At 38.0% G+C, this 26,550-nt stretch overlaps 1 protein-coding gene across 2 annotated transcripts in view; it reads right to left on the reverse strand.

Moving 5' to 3' along the window:
• Positions 1 to 740: 740 nt before the first annotated feature.
• Klp64D (kinesin-like protein 64D) overlaps positions 741 to 26,550 on the reverse strand; it is a 38,538-nt gene continuing 12,728 nt past the window's right edge. The window contains exons 12-13 of one of the 2 annotated variants that reach the window (XM_045756332.2): positions 25,998 to 26,123; positions 741 to 6,861 (exon numbers count right to left, since the gene is read on the reverse strand). In XM_045756332.2, the coding sequence (XP_045612288.1) occupies positions 6,721 to 6,861; positions 25,998 to 26,123 (267 nt within the window). In that variant the 3' untranslated portion in view covers positions 741 to 6,720. Of the gene's footprint in view, positions 6,862 to 24,672; positions 24,730 to 25,997; positions 26,124 to 26,550 lie in introns of those variants that run through there. The other variant, XM_069307491.1, reaches the window with a different exon arrangement.

The raw sequence follows: 26,550 nt of genomic DNA on the forward strand, positions 1-26,550 counted from the left end.
GTCTGGTGATGGCTAATAACTGCAAATCTACCACAGGAAAACTGCGAACATTAGCATCATAGGAACTATGAGCATCATATGACATTAAGTACTATGGTATACCGATGACAGGTTGGTTGAATGTCCCAATTTTCAGGATGTTCGTGTGTCTTACTTTACGACTGTCCCACGCAGTCATTTGTCTCTTGATAGTATTCTTGGTGAATCCGATACTATTGACAGCGCTTTATGCTCTTTTGCTCTCGTATTGGCATCCTTAGTGATATTTAGCACCTTTTAAATATCCTGCAACATTGATGATATTACAGTCTCCCTGGCTTGGTGCTTTTGATAATTACTTGCTTATACAACACACAATTTATCAGGAAATCCATTTAAACCAGACTAAAAAAAAATCAAATGGTCAACTTTTAATTTAAATTTGCCACTTTATAATAATACTGTACCTCCATTTCATCTGTCCTTTCCAAATAATCTTAATACAATTCCAAGAACAAACAAATCCTCTTTAGTAAACTTTCATTATCCTATCGACATGAATGAAAAGGTTAAACATTTCAAACAATTTTCAAATGCCTTGGTGGCTCTGAAGACTGATGCTTTATAGCATTTCCATAAATATAACGAAACATTTATACTTTAACTTCGTTCATAAACAAATACATTGTTTGTAGTAACCAAAGTTCTGGTGCATATTAACATCAAATTATAAGTGCTGTAGGTCCAAATAAATAATGAAGCACAATAGTCATGTTTAATAAATATCAAAGCAGCTGCTAAAAAAAAATGCAAGTCATAACTTTATATAAAATAATAGACAAGCTGAAGCTGAATACAATATTTAGATTTTTTGCAGTTTCAAGAAGCTGACTATACAGATGACTAGATTCTGAATATTTGAGCATATACGTGAGACGAAGCTTACAGCTACATCCAAACCCCCTATTAGAGAAGTTGTAAATTTAACATAATACTGTATTTTACACTGCATGAAAAAAACAAATGTAATGAGAATATCACAGAAGCTCATTGTAATCTGTTCTAAGAGTAGAGTGGATGCTGAAGCAAGCTAAAGCCATCACGCCATGGGCCCACACTAGATAATACAGAATAACTTGCAAAATACAGTATAAAATTCTGGGTAGTACAGTTTTGTTTATAAATTTATATTTATGCATGATTTTATAAATAAATTTATTATTCAAGAATGTGTGTTTTAGTATTATCTAGACTATTTTTAATCTTCTTGCATTGATTATATAAAAAGATTTTATTCATAATACTTTAATATAAAATACCGTAGTTAAAAAAAAATCGCTACAAAAACGCATCATAAATGAATGTATGATTTTTAAAGAATGTGTAAATTTATTGTTAAATGATAACCAGATCAAGAAATCTAAAATGGCATAGTACAGTACAGTATTTGAGTGTGTTAAAAGCTCAACACACATCCACTCCTCACTAAAGCCTTTCACTACAGCACTACTACAGTGTTACTTCATTTACCTGGATCATAATTATTCACCTTTCCTGATTATTTGGGTATATTTCTCATGTATCTGAACAGTTGCCAGATAAATAGAGCAAGGGCTTTCTCACATAATCAGGTGTCCGTACAAAAAAAAAATTACAATACCAACAAAAATATTTTGCCCTCTACATTTTTCCTAATATTAAATAATATTTTACCTGTTATAAATTAATTCCTCTTTTATAATATTAATATAACAGAGCGATCATTTATCCATGATCGCTCTGTGGTGTAACATGGGAGAGGAGCACATGGGTATTTTGTCAATTTAAGGTCTACAGTGCTTGCGTTGAGCACTGTAAACCTGTCAAAAAACCCATGTGTTCCTCTCCCATGTTACACCACAGAGCAATCATGGGTAAATTTCAAGGATATTATCTAATTTCACTCTTGACTAGGAAAGATGTCTTGCAGCAGTATTATGCTAAAGCAGATCACTACAATAATAATGAAAAGCAAAGACTGATTCATACAATTTTACAAAATACAAATATTTTTCCAACATACCGGTATTTCTTTGTATTTACATGAATTTTTATCACACGTCTGTTAAAACATGCTAAACTGTTTCACTATTTCCAATAAAACATCAAGCATTAAATATAATGAATAAATATAAATTAAGAAAGGCCACTTTCTTTTGGCCCTCAGCAGCTCCTAAAGTTAAGCACTGGTCTAGCCAAACCCTACAAACACATCTCATCCTTGCCTACCTGAAGCCAGAACAAGAATCTGGTTCTCCCTCTAGGCGAGGAAAACTTGAGGATCAGAGATCAACTCAAAACTGTGTAAAGACCCACCAGAAAGCATGTATGCAACAAAACAAGCAACACTTGAAGAAAATTTGGTACCCGATGGTAACTTGGCAAATGATCATTGCTACTAAGAAAGTACAGTATACAGTTTAACCACTGTGCTGCTCATCTTCCAAATAAGGCACCCCTCCCTGTGCGTAGGAAATGAATTCTCGGGAAAAAATTCTTTTTGATTTTGAAAATGTTAAATACCCTTCCCTGATCACAGATATGTATAATAATAATAATAAAAAAAAAAAAATGTAATTACTTTGGCTGCAATGGGGTCTGGAAAATGGCGTGTGATGTCACGATTTGGTGGTCGCCCGTCACTTAGACTCCCGAAGCCTGTCGCCCACCAGCTTCAACATGCGCGAGTTGCCACAAATATTGTTTTGTTAATTTTTTGCGTACATTTCCAAATGCATTTGTTTTGTTTTTTCTTGCCAATCCTATGTATAATGAACACACACACAATATTATGGCAGTAGAACATCCATACTGTCCCAAGACACTATTATATGTGTCACAAATGTGTCCACATATATTGCTCATATATCCAATATTTCATGTTCATTTATGTATATTTACAACATATTTACACACTATACACTATCACACACTATATACATTTACCATCAACACACTCAGAACTCTGCAAGTGTGAGCTGCCACACCCAGTCAGCTCTCCCTCACTCCTCCAACACCTAGCTTACTCCTCCCACCATACTGTTATTGTTTTTATTACACTATTTACACACGTTATGTATATGTATCTACATGATTTATTCACCATAACTATACAACTAAGCCGGTACTGTGTCAAAATAGCATAGTGGCCACCATACACCGCATGAGAAATCACACAGCAGCCAGCAGACGACACTACAAGTACAACGCTACCTCTCACCAAAATGGCTCCTCCCAACATACTCCTGTTGCTGTTATTACACTATATACACACACATTGTATATACCCATGTACATATGTGTTCACCATAGCAAACCACTAAGCTAGTATGGTGAGCAAAACAAGAGTGGCTGCCACACACAGTGACGCTATATGAATTCCCTCCCTCACCAAAATTCCTCCTCCCACAATACTACGCACATATGTACATGGGGTATATACACACATTGTATATACCATATACATATGTGTTCACCATAGCAAACCACTAAGCTAGTATGGTGAGCAAAACAAGATTGGTTGCCACACACAGTGACGCTATCTGGACTCCCTCCCTCACCAAACCACCACCTCTCACAATACTACGCACAGCACTACTTATACCACAATCCTGCTATTATCACAATCATGGTCACTAAATCCTGTAAATGAATAATTGCCCAAGTTTATTTTGTAAAGTAACATATGAAGTTGTTTGAATATTCCTAGATGGATGAAATAATGCTGTGGTGCTGTGGCTAGTGCTGTGAACATCGTGAACAGCATTGATTCACTGATATTTGAACTTTGTACACAGTCATTATCACACTCAGGCTCTTCTGTAATACTATCATGGCTAAATAATACCAGTTATATATATATTTTGACATTATTAGGCAATGCTGTGGTCACAAGCTGAACAGCAGTGCTGTGAGCTCATGCTGTGTGCACCAGCCTTGGTTGCTCACTCAGTACTGAGGCTCTCACACCCAGAAATGTTGCTCACGATTTTTTTTTTAAATGGCATCTGTTTACAAGAGCCCTGAGGAAGCTGATGTGAACCCCATGTAGCCGCAGGAGTTTTGAATCATACACTAAAAATATAAGAGCTCGGAGGCGCATTGCACCCCCCCCCCCCATAGAGCGCTTGCAGGCGCGTTGCGCAGTTTAATGGTTAAACACCCTAACAGTGATGTGCTTGACTGCCACCAGGTGGCAGCCCAGTCACCTGGGGACCCAGCCAGCCTGCACCCTCACTCAAGAGCTGCCCAAACCAAACCCTCCTTCCAGGCATAAAGAGCATCTTGCTGCCCAATAGTCACTGATAGGCAAGCTTGATTTCTGGGAGGGTTCCCTCAGTAGCTCACCAAGCTAACTCTCAAAAGCATCATGACCAGCAGTGTTCTGACAAGGCCAAACGATATAAGGTAAGAGTATTAGGCATCATTCAGCAATCGTGGAAGAGCCAAAAAATGAAAGACATCACAATGGGCAATGACAGAAGACAGTTGCTGAAGAGACACATGAAAGGTACACTAAACCATCTCATTCTGCTGCCTCAAATAAAAAGATTAATGTAAAACGAAGTGGTCTGCTACTCTGCTTCCACACAGGTGTACACAAAGCCTAAAAGTGCCATACTTTCAGATCAGTAGTGTCTTAAACCAGCCAAGCAATTGATACCTTGGGAAGGAAAAAGATGGGGATAAGGGTTAATAGGACAATATGGAAGCCAGAAGAAAGACAGGCCCCACAACTGTCTCCAACCTGGATAGCACGAAAGGAAGCAGAGGGACTAATGATTCCAGTCCAGGCAAAACGTATTCACCACAAGAGCCTCACGATAAGTATCGGTGCCATAAATACAGTACTGTACTGGAAGCCACGGATTACATAAGAAGGTAAACTGGTCCATCTGCTTATGGATGATTCGCGCAAAGGAGGCCTAGTCGACCAGCTATTGTGTTGAAATTGGACAAAAGCAAGACAGTTCACGAGAACTTTTGGCACGCACTTGAAAGTAAATGACACCGAGATCATATCCTCAGAGAAGGCCCCACAGGAAATGGAAACATAAAACAATCATGTAGAAGTAAGGAAACAATTATCAAACAGTGACCCTTATTAGAACTCTAGTTCCAGGGATAGCCAACATGACTTAGCTTAAGCATGAAGCAGAGGATGGGCTCAGTGAAACTAATGCTGTGACTAGACTAGTGAGGGTGCAGGCCAGCTGGGGCCTCTAGTAAATTGCTCTACCAACTGATGGCAATTGGGTACATTGTGATTCCAGTGTTTACACCATGGAAAATGATTGCCTTCTTACCTCCAGGTACCTAACGTGTTTGTAAGCAATTACTGGTAGATTTTGGGGGGTTTTGGGTTGATTTCCAATCCCCAAGCTTCTCTTGTCTTGAGAACCAGATATTTCTGAAGGGACATCCTACCCCCTCCAAAAATAATAAAAATTCATTGGGTTGAAGAAGTGCAGAAATTGCTTTATGTGGCCTTTTTGTTCAATCATACTGTACATCCACACATTGATTCAGATAAATGAAATGACACTGTACAACTGTACTAAATATTAAATTAACAGTTAGTGTCAAGGAATGAAGATACAATTTCCAGAAAATGCTTTTAAAAATTTAACCTAATAAAGCTGAGAAATGTTCAAAAAATGAAGTCGAGAAAAATATCTAATGCTATTGACAAATACCAAATATTATAGGTCAAATTTGTCCCATACAAGACCTTCTAGCCCAACAGAAAGCTTAAGGCCTAATGTAGTTCAGGCCTACATTATGAGTGCAACTGGCTCAAATCTTATTGTCTTCTGTATAATGACCAGTTAGTTATAATTTTATTATATTCTATATAATATTGGGCATAAACTAATTTTTATACTGTACTGCATATAAAATCCAGTTATTTTTGTTTTGTTTTAATTTAATGGGAGTCAATACCTAGCAATGAAATATGGGAATATACCACACAAACAATTCCTAGACTTTTGTGGTGAACTGTATTTTTCACAATGACGGAAGGTGAAAAATGTGGTGAAAAATAAGTGATGGCCAAGACGATGTTCTCGGCCAGTGATGTCCGAGAACACCTACAGTACCCAGTCCACACTGGTTTAATACGGTGCTACAGTACATCACTAACTGGGAAACATGTCTGGGAGTTGCTTGCATAATGCCTAAGTTGACACCATTAATACAAGAATACAATTATTATACAACAATAATTATTAACATATTGTAATTAAATAGAATACCTATTAATTTAATTCATCTTTACTGGAACCATATTTTTGTGACAACCACTTAAATAAACTATAAAGTTATCAAAAATAGATTGATTATACATGAAAAACATAATAAATTATAAGTTATTACAATAAACTACTGAATCTTGTGAGCTCAATTTAACTTGATATATACTGTACTGACAAACATCAAAAGTACTATACACCCCACATAGTGGGAAAAAGATCACATGATATATATATATACTTTATACAAATTAGTGTGATACCTTTTAAAGTATGGTATGACACAAGGAAAACTACAAATTCAGATTACACATTTTTGTATAATTACAGTACATTAAAAAACTAAAATCTACTCACTTCATTAGTAGAGATCTGCTATGATCTATTTTCCATGAAAATTAGGCATTGTTTAATGATTGCCAGTAACAGGCATATGTAAAACACTTAGCTACTTATCATATTTTCTTGCAGATCTACTGTGCTTTGGTCGTGGAATGCCTGACCTCTTTCTACGAGGCTTGGCAGTGGGTTGAGAATATACGTCAGGACTGTAGGTCTGGTACACCTGCCACATGTCGCCATCTTGGCTCTGAAAGTCACAATAGAAATGTTACACTCACACACTACATATACAATAACAAGTTTGCATTCCTATAAAAAACTAGTCATTTATTGTATTTTCTCTTTGTAAAGCACCTTTCTTAGAAACACATAATTGGTTATTTACAGCTAATTAGCCACTTCCAAATTATTGAACAGTATTTAAAATTCTAAAATCATAATGATTCAGATCTACAGATAAGGGGAAAAAATAGGCCATAGAAGCTACTGTATAACCAAGTTTCTATGACAAGAAATACAACTAGAAGATAAGAGCTACATACTACATAATGTCCCTTCAGATACAGTAATTCCTATTAATCCTGCTGCAAGCATATGATGTGAACCCTACACACTTATTAAAATCAAGGCCCTCACATCTGGAACAGAGGCAAGTGAAGCCATGTTATGCTGGTCCACAAAAATTCCCCATGACAGCCTAGAAATGCAAATATAAAGTTTCTTAAGAGCCCTGCGGAAACCACCAAAAAGGGCTTCAGAAGCACAGGTAGTCGTAAAGGTGCAGTCATGTGCTGCACACCAAGCAAGCACTTTATCTTGAAAAACCTTGCAAAGCCTCCTATGAAAGGAGGGGTGTCAGCTAGCCAGAAGAAACAGGAAACGTCACATTGCGGACAAGAAGGCAAAGCAGACCCAGACCCGAATGAGGCAGGGGCCAGCAAGGAAGTGACGACTGAACCCTGCAGAAGGAACCAAAGCAACCCTGCATAAGCCAAAACCAGTGCAACATTGGACAATGGGAACCTATTGAATTAAGACAAGTCTGAAGCACTGAAAGGCACATGTAAATGATATCTTGGGAGAGCAATCAAGGATTACCAGATCATGCAACAACATGGGAAGGAAAAAGCTCTCCAAAAGAGCAAAAGACCCTCCACCGAAGAAACCAATGTCCAGGATGGGTCAAGGGTGCACACACACATACTCTTTGGGCTCCCTCCCTAGTTCCAGAAGCCAACCATCATGGCCCTGGGGCAGAGCCACATTCCACGCCCAACCCTCAGGTGTCGTCCTAAGGAGACAACAGAATGGTGTCCAAACGGACAACAGAAAGGTGTTGTCCCGAGAAGAAAGATCAGAGGGAGAGTGTGTAGTGGTGAAGGTGAAGCTCCGCAACTCCAGCAGGAAGAGATAGCTCAGCTGCCTCCACTCTCAAAATGAATGGGACCACCCCCCAGGCCAAGGCCAAGTAAAACCCCAAGTGAACCCAGGCTCGACTCCAAAAAACACACACACACACACATCAGAGCTGGATCCAGGAGGTGGGGAAGAGACTATTAGTAGGGAAACCCCCCTACCCCTGCAGGGGGAAGGAAGAGAAGATGCAGACTTAGCCCAGTTCAACAAATCCATGTCCCTAAGCACCAAAATGGCCATCTCCAGAGCATTCAAACAAGCAACAAACTGTGAACCTTGAGCATGGGAAAATCACACCTGTAAAGCTGGCAAACTTCATAATGAGAAGCAAGCAGAGAGAGGAGACAATATGTGCACACATGATGCAGGACCCTGGGTCATATGTATCATTGATACAGCAGGCAGCTTGGTGTAGGTAGAGAATGATCACCATCCAGTGGTATAACCAACGAGCACCCTTCAAATGTGCACGTAGTGAATGTGGACTTGAAGGGTTGAGCTAAAACAAGCCACATTGCAGACCCATGTGGAAATTACAGGTACCAGAGCTTGAAGGTAGCTAAGAAGGGCAGCCAGGCAATAGAGGTGCTGCCAAAAGAACAGACAATGAATTCAGCCTGTAAACAATGTGGCTACTAAGGGTGTTCGTTGCATGCTTTATAAACATGTGTGTAAAATATACCAGGCCCACGCACTCTCGCCAAGATGTAAACATATGCATGTGAAGCACGCACTAAAAGAATAATACACAAACAAATGGCACCTGTAGGACATGAAATGATGGCCAGAACTTGGCTTAGAAGCAGTGGGTCATGCTGCAAAAGACTGGCCCAGGTAGCCCTCTACAAGTGGACTTTTCCACATCAGCAACATGAATGAGGAGTTAGGACTGAGTGGCAGGGCAAAGATGGTCCAGGGCTCCACGCCACCCGGTGACAGCTATCGGTTTCAATACTCAGTAGCTGTCACTAGTTTCAAAAGATTCTCTCGAAACTTGAAATTTTCAAGATTCATTTGTTTCACCTGAATATTTTGTGGAGTTGTTTTGATGTTTCATTTTCTATGACTCTTACAGTTGTCTGTGTGCTTCACTGAGGGTGATGAAAATAGTCCACTGCTCTGTGCAAGGTACTAGGTTCTGGCTCTGGTTCCCGGTAGATTAAAAGGGCTCCTGAAACTGATGTGACCCAGTGTTTGGGAGCCCTTTCAGCAAGATATCTTCAGGGAGCCCCAAGGGACTCCTCCGAGAAGTGTTTGCTGGATCAAACAAAATTCTTTACAAGAATGTCCGGAGGAACAGAGACCAACCTCTACAATACTCTTGAACTGGCTTTTTGGTTCCCCCTTAACCCTTAGGACTTTCCTCCTGTTCCATGGCATGTCTTCTCTCTTGATTGGTTATGATGAATCATAACCAAATTTACCACTTACAAATACTGGTAAATATACAATAAATTAAAAACTAGCATTAAGGATTAAATACTGTATCTAAAAGTGAATACAAAAAATACAAAAATTGATTTGTGGGATACCAGCCTCTTTAATAATATGGAATATCCTATTCACATGGAAAGCAATGGCACATCCCAGCATGAGAGTAAATAACATCCTCAATGACCTTGGCAACACAGTGAAATAATTTTTTTTCCTGGATAGTGTTATTTTCTGATTGTTTATGTCTATAAAATACAGAAAATGACTATTATTTCTCTCAAATTTTGCTTTACCCTTTGCCTCGGACAGCTTAGGGAAGACATCTTTATCTAGTGCTGCAACACATTGTTTTACAAGTCGCAAGCCTCCAGGTACCTTCAAGACGTCTTTGCTAAACTCTCTTGGGCTAAGGTGAAAGCAAAGTTTGAAGGGAATAATAGCTTTTTTTTTATACTTTAGAGGCATAAATAATTAGAAAATAACACTATCCATAAACAAAAAATTATCTTTTTTTACACAGTGCAATCTATGAGATAATGTACCAGTATGCGTGTTTAAGTTCCCCCTAATGTTGGACACTGGCCGGCAAATGTTGCATACTTAGGGAAACACCACAGCTGGAAGCAGGAATTTGTGTTATGTATAGGTGACCTGTATGTAAACAAGTGAGCACAATCTCCAAACCAGCATAGCATCTGGGGATATGACAGAACAAACCACATTTGTTATCTCCTTTAGCTTGCTGGGGGCTAACAATGTCACCTCAACAATGATGTCACGATTTAAGTCACTGTTCTAGTCTCATGATGGAAATCTCTCATTAATGTACAGTACTATAACTTTATCAATTATAAATACACAAACATTTAAGAATAAAACTTTTGATATGATTAGTTTGATTTGCTATTCTCATTGTGTCTCAATACAGCTTTATTTAATTCATGGTTGCTTGTGCACACACTGAGCAATTGTCAATACTGTATATGCAAACAAAGTGCCTTTATATTCATGTGTTTTACTTATAATAATAACATTTATTTCTGGCACAATGAAATAAGCAAGCAATTATCAAAAGAAGACGCCAAGCTGCACAATGAAATAAGTTATGCTTTATAATGCAGACAAAAATTATAACACCTGTGCATAATAAATTAAGGATATTAAATAGTATTGGTTTATCATAATAGAAACAATCATCAAATAATAACCTCAATCTCAAGGCATGTGATCACAAGACATCTGCAAAATAATACTAACTTATCAGCACAGCAGAAATGATTTAGGCAAACTGGGCATGCATGCAATAATACAGCTGAAGCGTTACAGCATTTTGATGAGCTTAAAACAACTTTCACCTATGCACCCATTTTGATTCTGTAAACCCAGTGATGCCAGGAGGATATGTTAATAAGTTTACCTTCATCCTAAACTCATTAGTCTGTTACATCAGTAACTCTGGCATAATGTTTACTGTCACCAGTTCCATGGTGCTATAAGCCGTGTACATCACCACAGTACTGGGGCCATACAGTCCAATGTTACCATTACAGTGGAATCTCCAAAATCCAGATAGTATTTCTGATTTGTGAAATTTGGGTTTCCAGAGATTCGTCCTTCTGGGAATACTGCATTTATCACCAAATTTTCCAAATTTTTCTTGAATCAGGTGATAAAATATATATACTGTATTCATGCATGTTTAGACAAATAATGATTGTGTGCCTATAAATAATAAATATGGATAAAAAATAAAAAATTATTAACTTCACTTTTTATGTCACTTCTCATTCAACCACTACTTTCCATTTCATGCACAAATGACAGGATTTGCTTTCCTTTTATTTGTCAAATACAACACTAGTACCAATGTCATACTCCTCTGCTAGCTGCTTTCCTTCCCAACCTCTTACCCATGTCTCATGTACCAACATTACTCTTGCTGCACCACATCCCTTCAACTCACAGATAATGATGAATGAAAAGTTGTGTAAATACTTGAGTAATGAGAAAGATTACAAGCATACGGTAAATTGGTCAGTAGATACGCCCTCACAGTAAGTTTGAACACCCCAGATAAAAAAATTAACAAATTCATTTGTACAATTTAACCACTGAAATAATTGTGCCTTTCGATGGTTGGTGAGAATTTTTTAAAATTTAGCAATACCTGTACTGCATTTTGATGTTTTTTAGTGTTTTTTTCACTCTGACTTGAAATGAAAATGTTAGAGTTTGGCAGCATCTTTATATTTTTCTCATTTTTAAAAATGTTCAATGTTAATAATTCATTAACAACTGCACCACGAAGTTGTCACATGAAACAGGTGCACAGTGCAGGGGTTAAAGTACAGTACAGTACAAGCTTAATAAAACATTTATAAAATACAAATGTATTATTTTGAATAATTAAAAATAAAGAGGAAAGGTTAGCAAAAATAAAAAAAAAAATAAAAGTTAATGGAAATTACGCAATTAACAGATGATCCGGTTCACATTGTATTACGGTAAGCAATCCGAATTTCCATTATTTTTGACATCTGCGTTTTGAAAGGAAAATCTGGTGGCCAGATTTGGTCTGCTATATGGAGAGAAGTGTTATAGTGTGGTCCAAATTGGGGGGCGTACTATACAGTATAGCGTTATGAACATTTTCCTTATCAGTATACCTGTACTAGAATGTTGCACAAACACTAATTATATGAATAGTGTATCTATAAAACAATTAACATAATATTCAAATAACTTTGTTATATTCAGTACTTACAGCACTTTGAATTTTTCTTGATATTTAAATTTTCACAGGAACTTAAAAAATATCCATCTGGAACCAATTCATCATCATGCTTACCATAAATATATTAAACACAACAAATTCTATTACAGTATTGCTATATGGGCTACGATTCACTACCTAAATCACTAAACTGCTATTACCTTGCATGTACTACACATACAGTATTCAAATTAAACTTTTCCACTGAAACAAAAACACTAAATGTGAGACTAGGCATGTAACCAGTTAGCCTCAGTGGGCCATAAGAATTAACAATACTCTCATACATACTGTAGATTTTATAAATTGTCACATTACTACTATAGGACTCATTGATTCATTGTCACCATCTATCACCTATATCACTGATGCCTTATTTCCTGTTGGAACTCTTCTTCCTTAAAATGGTGGCCTCGTGTAGAATTACATGCTAATACAATATTTGAATTTTCTTCAGGTATTAAAATCCTTTGATGAATATTTGAGACATGTGCCAAGAATTCCAAATGCTCTCATCTGTGAAGCAGTCCCCACAGAGGTTAAAGGTACTCAGTCTTAGAATCTTAAGAGAAAAGAAGCAGCATAGGGAAAATGATGACTACATACAAGATACTGAGGGGAACAAGGAAAGTACAGTATGCAGTTAAATTGAGAGGCGGTAGGACAAAGGGACAACAGTGGAAGCCGGATATGCAATAATCATAATTCTTTAACTTTTCATTTATTTATTTATATATACAAGAGCTCTTACATTCTTGTACAGCCACTAGTACGCATAGTGTTTCGGGCAGGTCCTTAATCCAAATTTTCACACACACACGTACCTAGGAAGTAGCCCATAGCAGCTGTCTAACTACCAGGTACCTATTTATTGCTAGGTGAACAGGGGCATCAGGGTGAAAGAAAACGCCAAAAGACGCCAAATCCAATTCATATGTGGAGGGAGCGAAACAGAACCCCTCTCTTTGTAACACCAAGCCCCGTTCTGAGGGTACAAAAACCCAGGCAGTGTCCAACTGGGCTCAAGGGCCCCCCCAAGTCAATCCCTCACCTGCCCTGGGAACCTCACCCTGAGGACCCGGGGGCCAAGCCGTCCTCCAAATCTCCCGCTTCTAAAGAAAAGGCAGTCTGTCTGGAGGACTAGGCTTGAATGCCTCTGCCGCCACCCCGGAAGGGGACTTCCCAGAGAGTGCTCGAGTCTCAACACAAACTGAACCCTGCCCTGACTCCAAAACCCTCAGACGTTTTGGAGCCGGAAGCAAAGGGGAGGGGGGGGGGGGGACCGAAAGAACTACCGAAGAGGAAGGACAAGGAGGAGCAGACGAAGCCAAAGTCGAAGTGACTCCCACCTACAAGTCAGTCCCCCTATAACCAAAACGGGGCAGTCTCGGGGCATCCGGGGACGCAACGAACCTATCGCGTTGCAGCAACCTAACCCGAGCATGCAACACCGCAGCTGCCTGCACCTTTATCATATTCAGTAGGTTGGGTGAAATAGAGCAAAGAACAAACATCACACGAGTCCAAGTCCAAGTCAAAGGAATCACTGACCCTACAGGCAGCATGGTGAAGGCACAACCGGATTGTCACCCTGAGATAAGGAAACAGCAACCATCAACCCCACAAAATGTGAGAGGGGACTCAAGGGTCGCATCCATCAGACCAAGGCTAAGGGAAGCCCAGTCAGGGTACTGTGAACCAGCGCCCAAAACTACCGAGCAAACTTCTAAAAGATGAACCCACGGAGGTGTCCACTCACGGGGGGCCTAGAAGGGGGTACCACCAAGAACACAGATGTATATAGAAATACCCAATTGTATAAAGGAGGGCAACCAACCAAAGGCAGACCCCCCAACCAGGCAGGAAAACAAAAACAAAAGAAAAAACCCTGCAAGAGAACAACCTACCCAGGCGGAACAGAGCTGACTGCTATAATAGGTGATAACTAACTGTGTAATACCCCATGCCCCTACCAGTGATGAAAACTACCTCCTACCCAGAGGCAAACAAGGGCAAGAAAACAACCCAGCTGATTCCAAGGGCGGCCAAGTACCGAGAGCAGTAACAGACACAGCGGAGGTAGGTCCCAAAGCGACTTGTGGAAGGTGGCTCCAAGCCCTAAGGGCTTGGAGCCACCTTCACTTACAGGGCACCTAGGGAAGAAAACCTTAGGTGCATGCAGCTCGAGTACAGTAGAATATTACTTCTGGCTTACACACCACTTTAGAGACAGACCACACCACAAAAAGCAGTAACTGAAATCAAATCAGGAGCCAGAGGCACATAACCTGCCAGAGGCACAACAGCCAAGCACTGCCAGTTGGATTGCCGACGTGAGGATCTGGGGCTCCCCCTTCCCCCTCCCGGGAAGGCGGGGTAATTGCCCAAGTGTAATTACCCAAGTGTAGTTACAGGATGAGAACTACACTCGTGTTGTCCCGTCTTCCCAGCACTCAAAGGTGCTGCACACCCAGGGTGCGCAGACAGCAGGGCGGCAACGTGATGATGTCATGCTCGTTTGCTAATTTTCATTTGGGGAGTTCTGTCCACTCGTTCGGCTTTTGGTAGCAATATTTTCACCAGAATAGGGGGTTTGTTTTGAGGCGCCTTCCTTTCTGGGTGCCAGACCCGGTCGATGGCAGACATAGAATGCTTCTAACCACAAAAGGGTTTCACTAGCCCATTGCTCCTCGTGCCTCTCAGAGAGGGGCCAGGTTCTGGCTCGTGGTCCCCGGTAGGCAAGAACTCCATGCACCTTGACTGATGCCAGAAAGCTAATACAGTAGATACATATCAGCCTGGGATAGCTCCGGGAAGCCGACGGGACTCCTCCTAGAAAAGGTGTCAAAGTGACTTTCACCAATAACTTCAAGACAAAATACAGGAGAATGAACATCAAGAGATGAAATTAGCACATCAAGTACAAATAGCTAGAAGGCAGGGCATAATGAGCCACTCTCACTACCCAGTAGTCATAGACAGATAAGCACTGATAGGTAAGCACAGCCATTGCCAAGCATGTGAACCACTACTGCCTTCAGCAGCCATATACAAATGAAGCTGTCACCCCCACCTTCAGGAAAACAAAGTGTGTAATTAGAAAAAAATGGGGAAACAATATTCATAGTAATAGGAATGTGGAGGTAGAGAAAACTGAGTATGGTACAGTAGTATACAATGTGGTTGTGCAATTTTCCTTAAAGAAATCCATTGTTGTCACTGGGTTACCCATTTTCTTTTTCCAATGTTAGTGTTTCCATGGCTGACCAAGGCCAACTGGTCTACACCCTACATCCTATCATTGCCAACATGCTTTTACTGATCAACACGAGTGTCATGCATGATCTTCCTTACACACGTTCTTACATAATGAACTTCACAAAAGCATATAAATTATTCACAATTTCTCTACAATAACAGGAGCTGTTCACTTGAGACAGTTAAGCAAGTCCCAGCTGTGTCTGGGTACAAGTGACAGGATGAACAACCCAGCAGGTTTTCTTATTATTGGGGAGTGTTGTACATGCTGCTATGGTGGTATGTCCACTCACAAGATGAGTGGCGCAATAAACTCGCCCCTCGGGGCAAAATTTAAATTCTGTATAGTTAACTAATTTTGAAAGTCCATTCTCAAACTGCTCCTTATTAATGCTGCCTTTGAGTAAGGTTTCTGTAGAATTATTTTACATTTTCATTCATACTGCAGTAATCTGTGTCTATTCCTTCCATCTTACAATGTTTAACTTCTGTACAAATTCTTGAAGGTGTTAAATAGCCTTTAACCTACTTCCACCAACATCTTCCTGATGCTCACCAGGAACATGTAAATTCTTATATCTTTTGTTAAACACTTTTACACCAACTACGTACTCTCAACTGCCTTATCTTGCATGCCCAGTGCTGACGGTTAAAATTATTAAAACCGACTCTTCTCTCTCACATTCAAGAAATCATCAATATGTTCCCACAACACTTACTTACATTCATTTAGTTTTAGGTGCACAATGGCAATGAAATCCTTTCAAAATTGGGACTTTTTTGTTTACCTTATTACAGAGTATTTATCTAAGCATTCATTATTTCACACTAAGTATGCAACCACCTTAACAAAGGAGAACAGCTTATGCAATGGGGCTTTCAGTTACTCCATGCAGATCATAGTTGGCAACAAACCTCTAGATCCAAACTCCAAAAAATTATTCAAATATTAATTCATGGGATATATAAAAACAATGTACCATAACAGTTCCATGCTGTCTGTGGAATAGATGTCAAACAATGAGCATTTCAGGTGCATTTTATAAACAAGCATATCATCTGTTGTTTATTAAACATGTAATATTATAGGTAATTAAAGTTTTTTACTTAAATGTCCACTCAAGCACTTACTTTACATCATAAAGGAAAAAATCATAGTTTACCAACTTATTTAATGTGTAAAAACATAAAGAGCACATGCTTCCTTATATACATCAGTGTGCTTCTCTCTCGCTCTTCTGGGACGTCACTAGAAAATTACAGGGAACAAGACATCGAAGTCAAGGACAAATGTACCTGTAACTACAGATTTTTATCATGCGTGTCATCTACTTGATGCTTGGTATGAAAATTCAGATGTGAACCATAATTATTAACTAGTAGTGGATATCCAGGGAGCCTTTAATTAGTAGCAAATCATACACTAAATTCTATTGTTTCTTAAACTTTTTAAGATTCAGATTTTAAAATTCACTTAAAAACAGTTATTTTTTTTTTATTCTATAAACAAGAGAATTGTACACCTAGCTGACCCTTATGGGTTTGCTAGTCAACCACTATGTTGTGCACTTCACACATCTATGCAAATAGAGAACACCCATTCCCTCACATACAGCCGTATAACTGCACAACACAGACAGACACGAGACAGACAGGCACAGCACACGTGCTCGTGTCCACTGCATCTAGTAGTCTTGATAGAAAGAATAAGCCTCCAACCTGTGACAGTCCCCCCATGATTTCATCTGATGTATTTTTACATGCATGTGTGTGTAAGAAAAAGAAAAAAGAGCCTGCTAAAAATCATCACGGTTATCCTGTTTTCCACTTTCATAAGGGGAGAAGCATCAAATCAAAGAAAGGAGAATAGCACATGAAAAGAACACTTTGATATTTAAAAATAATACCAACACAATCATCACACTTCAAACACTGCTGCAACACTGGGAATCAGCACAAACATAGATGAGTATAATGCTTCCATCACTTTCTCCTTTGCTTAAGTATCATTATATTTCTAGAGCATTCACTATTATTATTATTATCTGTCCTAATTAAAAAATCTGAATTTCTTTTTCTTCTGTAAAGAATATAACAGCTGCAAAGCTTAACAAGAAAACAGCTTGAGTTTTAATGGTTAATGCACTTCACCAAGATGGTCCTTTTGAATAAAAAAAAAAAAAAAAGCTTACTACCATATCTCCAATACTGAACTATAAAAACATCCTAATCTATGTAGTGTAAACAAAAAATTACTATACACAAGAAAACAGTTTCACATTTGAGAGTAATAGATTTTGAAGGTTTAGCATGAAAAAATTAAAAGCAGCATTTAGGTACAGCATTTAGCGTGGAACCATTTGAATAATCTGCCTACAGCAGACTAGTGATCTATTGCTCAAAGACTTTTGTAAAGATTTAATAAAGCTGAAATTTCTTTGGGCACTCACCAAATATTTAAATAAATTAAACAAACTTTAATTTTGACAATAAAAGACTCCTTTATGTCAACAACTTAAAGCTGTTTTAATAGCTGGTTTAGACAACAGGGAATCTTGCAATCCATATCAACAGTTAAATTTATTAACTGAATCATATTCTCCGCCACACGAATGCCAATAGTCTAGAATAACATGATGTAGAGAAACAAGATCGAAGTAGACTCTTCTTTATAGTGTTATACCTGCAAGGGCTTAATCAAATCTCCAATTAAATAGATTTGATAAATGATTACAGTAACTGGCAGTGTTATTGTATCTAGAAATAAAATCTAATCTAGAGCCTCTACTGTATTGTCAGCACTTTGTGCTCTCCACCAGTAGGAAACTAATTAATCACCAAGTAACTCATGATTCAATATTCTGTTGTATACTATAGTCAATAACAAACTTTATGTAAACAAATCTTATCTCAACCATCAATTCTATAACAATATCATATTCATCATAGTTATAGCCCACTTGTCCTGGAAATCTCACACCTTGGTAATTGCCAAGTGTGCTTCAGAAAAGTTTGACCATTTTCTTCATTCATAAGATTTCACTTCTTACCTACTGCAGCTTTGTTAGTCTGATTTGCCCTTGTTTAGAATGCTACTCGTACATCTGGGGCAGCTCCTATTCTACAAAATGGGTAGTATTCCACTCTACAATGGGATACCTCTCAAACCATCTTCATCATGTCATATGTGGAGAAAAGTCCTACCCAGACTGTAGACAAAATTGCTTTAAATTCATTCAGTACCATTATAATTTTTTCCCCCATTTTCATGAAGTGGAGAGGATAAGATTTACATAAACTCAAAAGCTTTTCAAGGCAAACGTATCACGAGGCTGTGCCCTGGTAACTACCTATTAAAATCTTTATGGTAGGAAACTTCTAAAGATCATGGGCCTGTGAATATGCCTGAAGCTGACTAAGTTTAAACACTCTGCAAAGCAACGGGGAGATACCTGCATTAGTGTATGGCACCCTGGTATCAAACACATCGCAAAGCAATGAGAAGATATGTACATTAATGTATGGCACCATGGTACAGAAATACAGAAGTGGAATACCAAGACCTTGCACAAAAGATACTAGAGCAGAAATGCCACAAGAAACAAGGCATGGTGGACTATTTGACAAGTTATTTCTGACAACCTAAATAGCACCCTGTTAAAATCTTGAATTTTATTCCAGACTAAAAACAAAGTTTGGATAGATATGCACAAAGCAACCTCTAAAACCAAACAAAATATATTCAAGGTCATGGTACAGACCATGTAGTTCATTAACCTGATTGTCCATCACCACAGTCAAGAAGCAGCAAGTTGTGACATCATTCAGATCCTCAAAGGAAAGACACACTTGAAACACACTACATCCTTTACTATCATCATTTGCATCCCTCCCTCCCTCCCTTACATGTTTTTTCGTCTCAAGTTTGCTCCTTATATTCTTGCCCTTATTGTCTTTCCAGTTTCCCTTCTCATTTTGGTCTTACATTAATTATGTACCAGGTAGTCAAGCTAGGTTTAGTAATACATAAACAAATTATCAAAAGAAGGCATCAAGCCGGGGAGACTATATAGCATCATCAGTGTTGCTAGATATTCAATAAGTGCTATATATCACTGAGGATGACAATACAAGAACAAAAGAACATAAGGTGAGCAATATCAAAGGTAATGCATTCACCAAGGATTCTATTGAGGAACAAATAACCACATGGCACAGTTGGGAAGCAAGACACACGAGCATCCAGAAAATCAGAACATTCAACAAGGAGATGCACAACTGAAAGAGGGACAATGCAGTTCGGACAAGTAATACAAAATTTGTCACTCCACCTTACCCAAGTCGCTAATCAATAACAAGTACATTTCTCCTTATTTTGTCCCCAGCCGTCACTTGTCCTGCCAAGTGATGAGCTGCCCTCAGTGGTACTCTCCCAAGTGATATGTTTCCTCTGATGGTTTTTAGGTATTTCTTTTATTTCCTTTCTAGTATAATTTTGTCCTATTTTATCTGCAAGTTTTATCACTATGCCCTTGTCTTTCTTTTTTTCTCAAGCCCTCTGTTAACTTCAGTAGAATCTCTCTATATGACCTTCTCTTGTTTATCATTTTTCTCTTGTCCAATTTATTAACAAAAAAATTGAATGTACCGTACCACTGCAAGACCACTCTTTCTTGCTTACCTATTTTCCATTGAACTTGCCCTTTTTCTCACTTCTGTATTGATTTATCTTTAATCCTCCCCTGATCCCTTGTACAGTATAGACACTCTTGTTGTCAAAACGATATATAGCAGCATATGGCAGATTTTGCAGACAAGCTACACTCAAATGCTATATACAGTAATTAACTTTATATGCATACATAAATGGTAATGCCCAAAGACAATTTCATTAGCAAGCAAATTACAATACAGTGCCTATTTGCTCTAATATGCATCACAAAAATTACTTGTCGTCCTTTTAAAGACACCTGCCGCCTACTTCTCAGGGATGAGTCCACCTGTTGCAGAAGTAAAATATTTTGAAGGTTTTCCAAGTCCAGAAACACAATCATTAAATACAAAGAGTGTAGTTTTCAGTGAGGCAAACAGGCTATATAATAATTAAATTACAAGGGCAGTGTTAATACAATATTGAGTTGTTATACCAACACATTATGCACACAGTACTAGCAAATTTTGAATTTTTCCAAACTTAAACAAGCATAATTTTTTAAAATAAACAAATAAAATTCCATTGCAAAACGTTTAAGAAGAAAAATACGGCATTTAATACAACAGTATGTGCAACATGAAAACATTATAAAACCAAGATAATTTTTAGTTGTATGAGGGGTGACTAAGAAAGGTATCCTGGGCCAAAATATCCTTGGATATGAACAGGGGTACTGTAACGAGTACTCTATGGCTTGATGAGAGTCCAAGACAGACCGATGTAGTGTTGGACATGAGGCACTCAAGGAACAAGCGTGTAAAATAAAGAACTCAAGGATGCCACAAAGAGCAACCATGACAGACCATAAGAAAAGCCACCATAGCCACTGCTCTGTCTGGCATCAGCGTTAGCTGTTCTAGCTCCACTATCAGTCAACTCTGACACCTAAAAAACCCTACAGACTCTGAACCATGTTCACTCACCTAAAATAAAGGCTGCTATATAGTCATAGTGGCTTGGTGCTTTCTCCTGATAATTACCATAAAACAAAGGCGATGCAGAACTTCCTTCCTCTATCCCTGCATCAATGTGAGGGAGCACTTGAAGTCTCGTAGGCCCATCAGCTGCTCTCTAAGATGAGGATTCAAGCATGCTGCTCACCCAAAGATGACAAATTTCACAAACCTTAGGTGAAACTGACCCTGACCCCCAAAAGGAACGTAGGAATGAGAAATTATAAACACAAGTGTTCATAAAACTGTGTACAGCACTCCTCCACAATGCACCAGGGATATTGTTTCCAACTGCCACAGTGCTATAAACCATAACACCCAGCACTAGAAGATGCAACAAAAGTCAAAGATCTAATAGAGGCTAATGAGGCAGATCATCTGGTCTGCTTCAACTGACTGTAGTTTGAGGATGACACGTGGTTGCCGTAACAAGTGTCCATCCCTAACCTGTCAGTATGCAAGTGGTCATAAAATAAATTAAAAATAAATTAAAAATAAAGAACAGGTAACAGAATGTTCCATTACTACACTACACAGGTGAGGAACAACCAGTCGTACTCAGTGAACAGCCTCAAACACCTGCAACCCTTGTTAAAATACCAAAGAATCATGAATAGTGGTACATATGAGAGACCTAAGCCACGGCTTTCCACACTGGTATTAAACTAAAGCACAAGCCAGTAGAACAGAGGACAAGCAAAGACTGGTAACAACACTCATAAAGCTAAATAATATACTGTACTACTATTAGACCATACTACCATATATCTAAACATGACGCACCAACAAATTATATTTCAAAATTAAAAAAAAAGTCTAACTCAACTGAAAACTTGTCCTAGCGTTTTTATGACAACAGATGACAGCCAAGAACTATGTGAGCTGGCTCGGGCCAGTGGACCCAGAGGTGGGTATGGTGCTGAAAACCTGCTTTATTTATATATACAAGAGTTCTTACATTCTTGTACAGCCACTAGCATGCATAGCATTTTAGGCAAGCTCTTAATGATAATTTTCCCCGGAGTATGACTCGCCAAATCATTTAACAACTAGGTACCCATTATAGTGTTAGGTAAACAGAGGCTACAGTTAAGGATTGGTACCTAGTATATCCTCCCTTGCCAGGATACGAACCCAAGCCCAAGCACTCGTGAAATGCCAGGCAAGTGTCTTACTACTTCGCCATGGGGACTGATAGTGCAAGCATTTGTTTAGCAGTTGAAAATTTCCATCAGCACCATACCATATGTCACCTCTGCCTGACTACACAATCCATGTCCAAGGTTACCTTGAGGTGTTTTCCTCGAGGTGTTTTCAGGGCTTAGCGACCCCGCGGCCCAGTCCTCGACCAGGCCTCCTACGGTCATTACGATCTTAATTGGGCGAACAGCCAAAATAATACTTTATTGAATTTTGGATGTTTTTTTGGTATAACACCTAAACTACACCAAATTAGTGATCCCAATAACAATTCTGCCTCCATCCTTTACCACTCTTGACTATCGCCACACCCCTCTCGGTGACAATAGTAACGATTTGTTCCTCATCCTCTCCACCCGCAATCTAGTAGATGAGCAAGTGAAAAGTGACAATACAAAGAAATACAAAAACAAAAAAATGGTAGAGAATTACAAAATATATTTCATATGGGTTTTTGTTCCACTATAATATCAGATCTAACCTGTGCATCTCTTAGATTTGATTAATCCCTTATAGGGAAAATGTCATCTTCAATAAAAATCTACTCACAATTTTGTGCTTCTCTACATTACTGTCAGCACTTTGTGTTGTGTTCACGCACATACCCAGTACACACATGTACCATACAGTATACTGAAAAACACTACCCCCCCCCCCATTGATGTAAATGCACAAGTGTACTTGAAAATCAGTACAGTATACCTAAAGCTACTGGCCGAGAAGACGCTAGAGACTGCAGGTCCATATCCCATAATACCAGGTATAACTGTCATGGTGATTCATACAGCAAACACACAAGCTTCTGCAAAACATAGAATGTACTATCCAACCAAAATTGATATTAATCTTTCAACAAATCATTAAATAATTCAACCTTTATTCTTATTTGCTTAAATTATAATTTCTGAGGGTACAAACACTTCAATTATATGACAGATATACCAGTATTAACATTCTAAATTTTTCAGAGGGAAACTTTCAGCATGTACAAGATTCCAAGTCGGTTGAGGCTTGGACAATTTTCTAAAAAGCAAAATAATGTATCACGCACACACTTCACTTTTGAAGTGGTTACAAACTCTTATTGGCATATAAACATAAGTGGTAATGTTTTTAAGTTGCATAGTTCTCTTACTGCAGGTCACTGCAGTTTCCAGAATTAGAGATCGAAGCCAAAGTCAGTCTTCATCACAAAACTGCATATGGCTTTAACCTTCAAGTACTTTTTATATACAAGCACATATGGTTTCCTATTGTCAGGGACAGGAAGCCCATTAGGCTTATTGTCCCACTGGGCCAATAACCGACGCTCTCCAGGATGCAACGCAAAACAATTGCCATACCTATTTACTGCAAGGTGAACAGAGGCATCAGGTGTAAGGAAACATGCCTAAAGTCTCCATCTTGTGTGGGAATCAAATCTGGACCTTTTGGTTATAAACTGTCTGTACTTATAACTTTGTAATTATAGAGCTGACTATTACAAAAAAGTTCTAGATATTACTCAAAATAAATAATAATAAATACACCAAAAATGGAAGATTTTTTATAAAGTATGCAAAAATATTATATGTAAATACTGTATGTGAATATATGCGCTCAAAGCCACTCATGCAACAGACCAACACTGTAAATCATGAGCAAACCAGGACAGGTAGTGTGAGATTTGACCATGCATGGACTATCAAGGTACAATATACACTCCCATGTATGCTCCCCACAATATGGGACTATCCACGGAACTTACCTAACACTGCATTACATCAGTACATAATATTGCATAGACTATATATGTATCCAAGTGCTTCAGTCTACATGTATGCCTGTGTTGTGTGTGGTGCATATGTAGGTTTGTACGCATGTGTGTTATCTAACCAGAGAATCGGAAATAATCTACTGTTCTAAATACATAAATCATCAGGTCCATGTTTCAACCTATAACCATATTAATTTAACTTCATGCTCTTGTCTGTACCCATATTCAGAATATTACTGGGCTTCAATCCACATCAATATATAAAGGTGAAAGATAAAGAACTGGTGGGGTTGAACAAAAGAACATGAACATTCAGTAAACATAAGCAGAAGCTTCGTATCAGATATTAAAAATAAATGATTTACAATTTAGTTTTTTTAAGAACTTCTTAAATTATGTAAATTTTAGGTGAAGAACCAGAATTATTTAGCATCAATTAGAATGACAACATTTGTATTTAAAATATAAATCAGCATTCTGAATACACAAGATGTGTCCTTTATTATTCCAAGTCATCAAAGGAAGAACTCAAAAATGCATTAAAACTATTTACAATGCACAAATTCATTTTAAAAAATCATATACTTCACCTCATCTTTCCTCTGTGATAACTGTTAACCAAATTTAATATGCAATATCAGTTTTTTATTCTCAAAGTATATAACCATATAGTGATATATGTACTGTGCATGCAGCTATATACAATATAAAGGACTGTTCCTATTTGTGTGTTCTCATCCCCTCTAGCCCTACTGCACTCACTTTGATCTTCTTAATTTTTTTCATTCTATAATTTGTATTATATACAAGTAAAATTCATCAAAACTTCTACTCTAGCACGTTAGCCCATCTCTCACTCTATCTTTAAATTCACTCAAAATCACTCATCGTTTCAAGAATTACCTACACAAAACATGTCCATCTTTCTTTATCTTGTTAGGTTTACCAAGGTAAACTTAAAACTGCAACCCTGCTTACATAGAGCAAACTATTTTCAGAGTTCAATAAGTTCTCAATGTCTTTTTCTACTTTCTCTAACAAAACAACCACAGTAATAACATCTACCACAAAGCCCTTAAAAAGCATCCAATTTCTACATACACACACACACACACACAAAAACTTTCACTCGCACAGCTCTAGCTAGGAGAATATAAAAATCTGTAAAAGGTAGAGTCGAAGCTTATATAATAAACAAGAGGTAAACCTAGCCACTGATCAAGGTGTATAAGAACCAATCTTAGGAAGTATTCTGGTAAGGACACGTGAGTACAGTACTTGGATGAAGCTCAAGAAAACTGATAAATATGTACTCTAGTTATGGGTCTCTTTCTAAATCACAAAATTAACTCAAAATTTTGCATGCATGCAAGCCACACTACAAATTTCAATTACTAGACAGTGGACAAGCTTAAATTTCAACATGCTGCCAGTCTCAGTATCATATTATACTTCCTTTCAGTAGATTTAATTAACAATCCAACATCAAACTTCCTAAATCAACCCCCCCACCCCATCCTAAAAATTGTTTACCAGATCTAATTTATAGTTTTTATTTTCAATTGTAATTTCTACACCATTATTTTATAATAAATAAACTTCCAAAACCACTACAGCTGATGCATATTAACAATTAATTATTAATAAAAGAAAACTAGTTGTCTACCTTAATATTAAATTGTCAATATAGTACCAGAAGTTAAATAATTAGAAGGATAACTGGCCTTTATAATATTATTACTATAAACAGCACTGTATGCCTTAATGTTAAATACAAACCATCTTCATCATCAGAAATGAATATAGCAACTCTCAGACGATAGAGTAATCAATATACTGCATACAATATTCATACAGGTACAGTACTGATCTAACTTACCTGATTCTCTTTCTCAGCATCCCCATTATCCAGCTGCTTCCTCATGTTGTTCCCTGTGTAAGCCACACACTTCAGCTGCCACTCTCCAATGTCTTCATTCCAGTGAACATAACGCTCAATCATTTCCTGTGAAATTGTCCAAAAGACAAACATTAACTAAACACCAAGCAATGATATGATCACAGTTAACATAATCTGCACTTATATTTATACGCACGCGTGTAATTTATAACTGTTGTACAGCAGTATTTAACAGTTACCTGAAGGCGAGGTATTCCACTCTGGCAAGTCTAGTTGGGTTGATGTCACAATCAATGCAACAGAACAAATGTATCAATGGTCATACAGTATATGTACTGTATTATCCTTTCATGAACATTCCCTGCACCACTTTTTTTTGTAAATACATTTGAAATTTAAAAAAACTGATCACATAAATGACCTACTCAAGAAGATAGGAGTTCACTTCACAGTCATTGTATATCCCCCAATTTCCACTCACTCTCTGACAAGGACAAACTATTATATAAGAGAAAATTAACTTTCTATTAAA

The sequence above is a fragment of the Procambarus clarkii genome, chromosome 60 (assembly GCF_040958095.1).
Source record: "Procambarus clarkii isolate CNS0578487 chromosome 60, FALCON_Pclarkii_2.0, whole genome shotgun sequence".
NCBI classification, from domain to species: domain Eukaryota; kingdom Metazoa; phylum Arthropoda; class Malacostraca; order Decapoda; family Cambaridae; genus Procambarus; species Procambarus clarkii.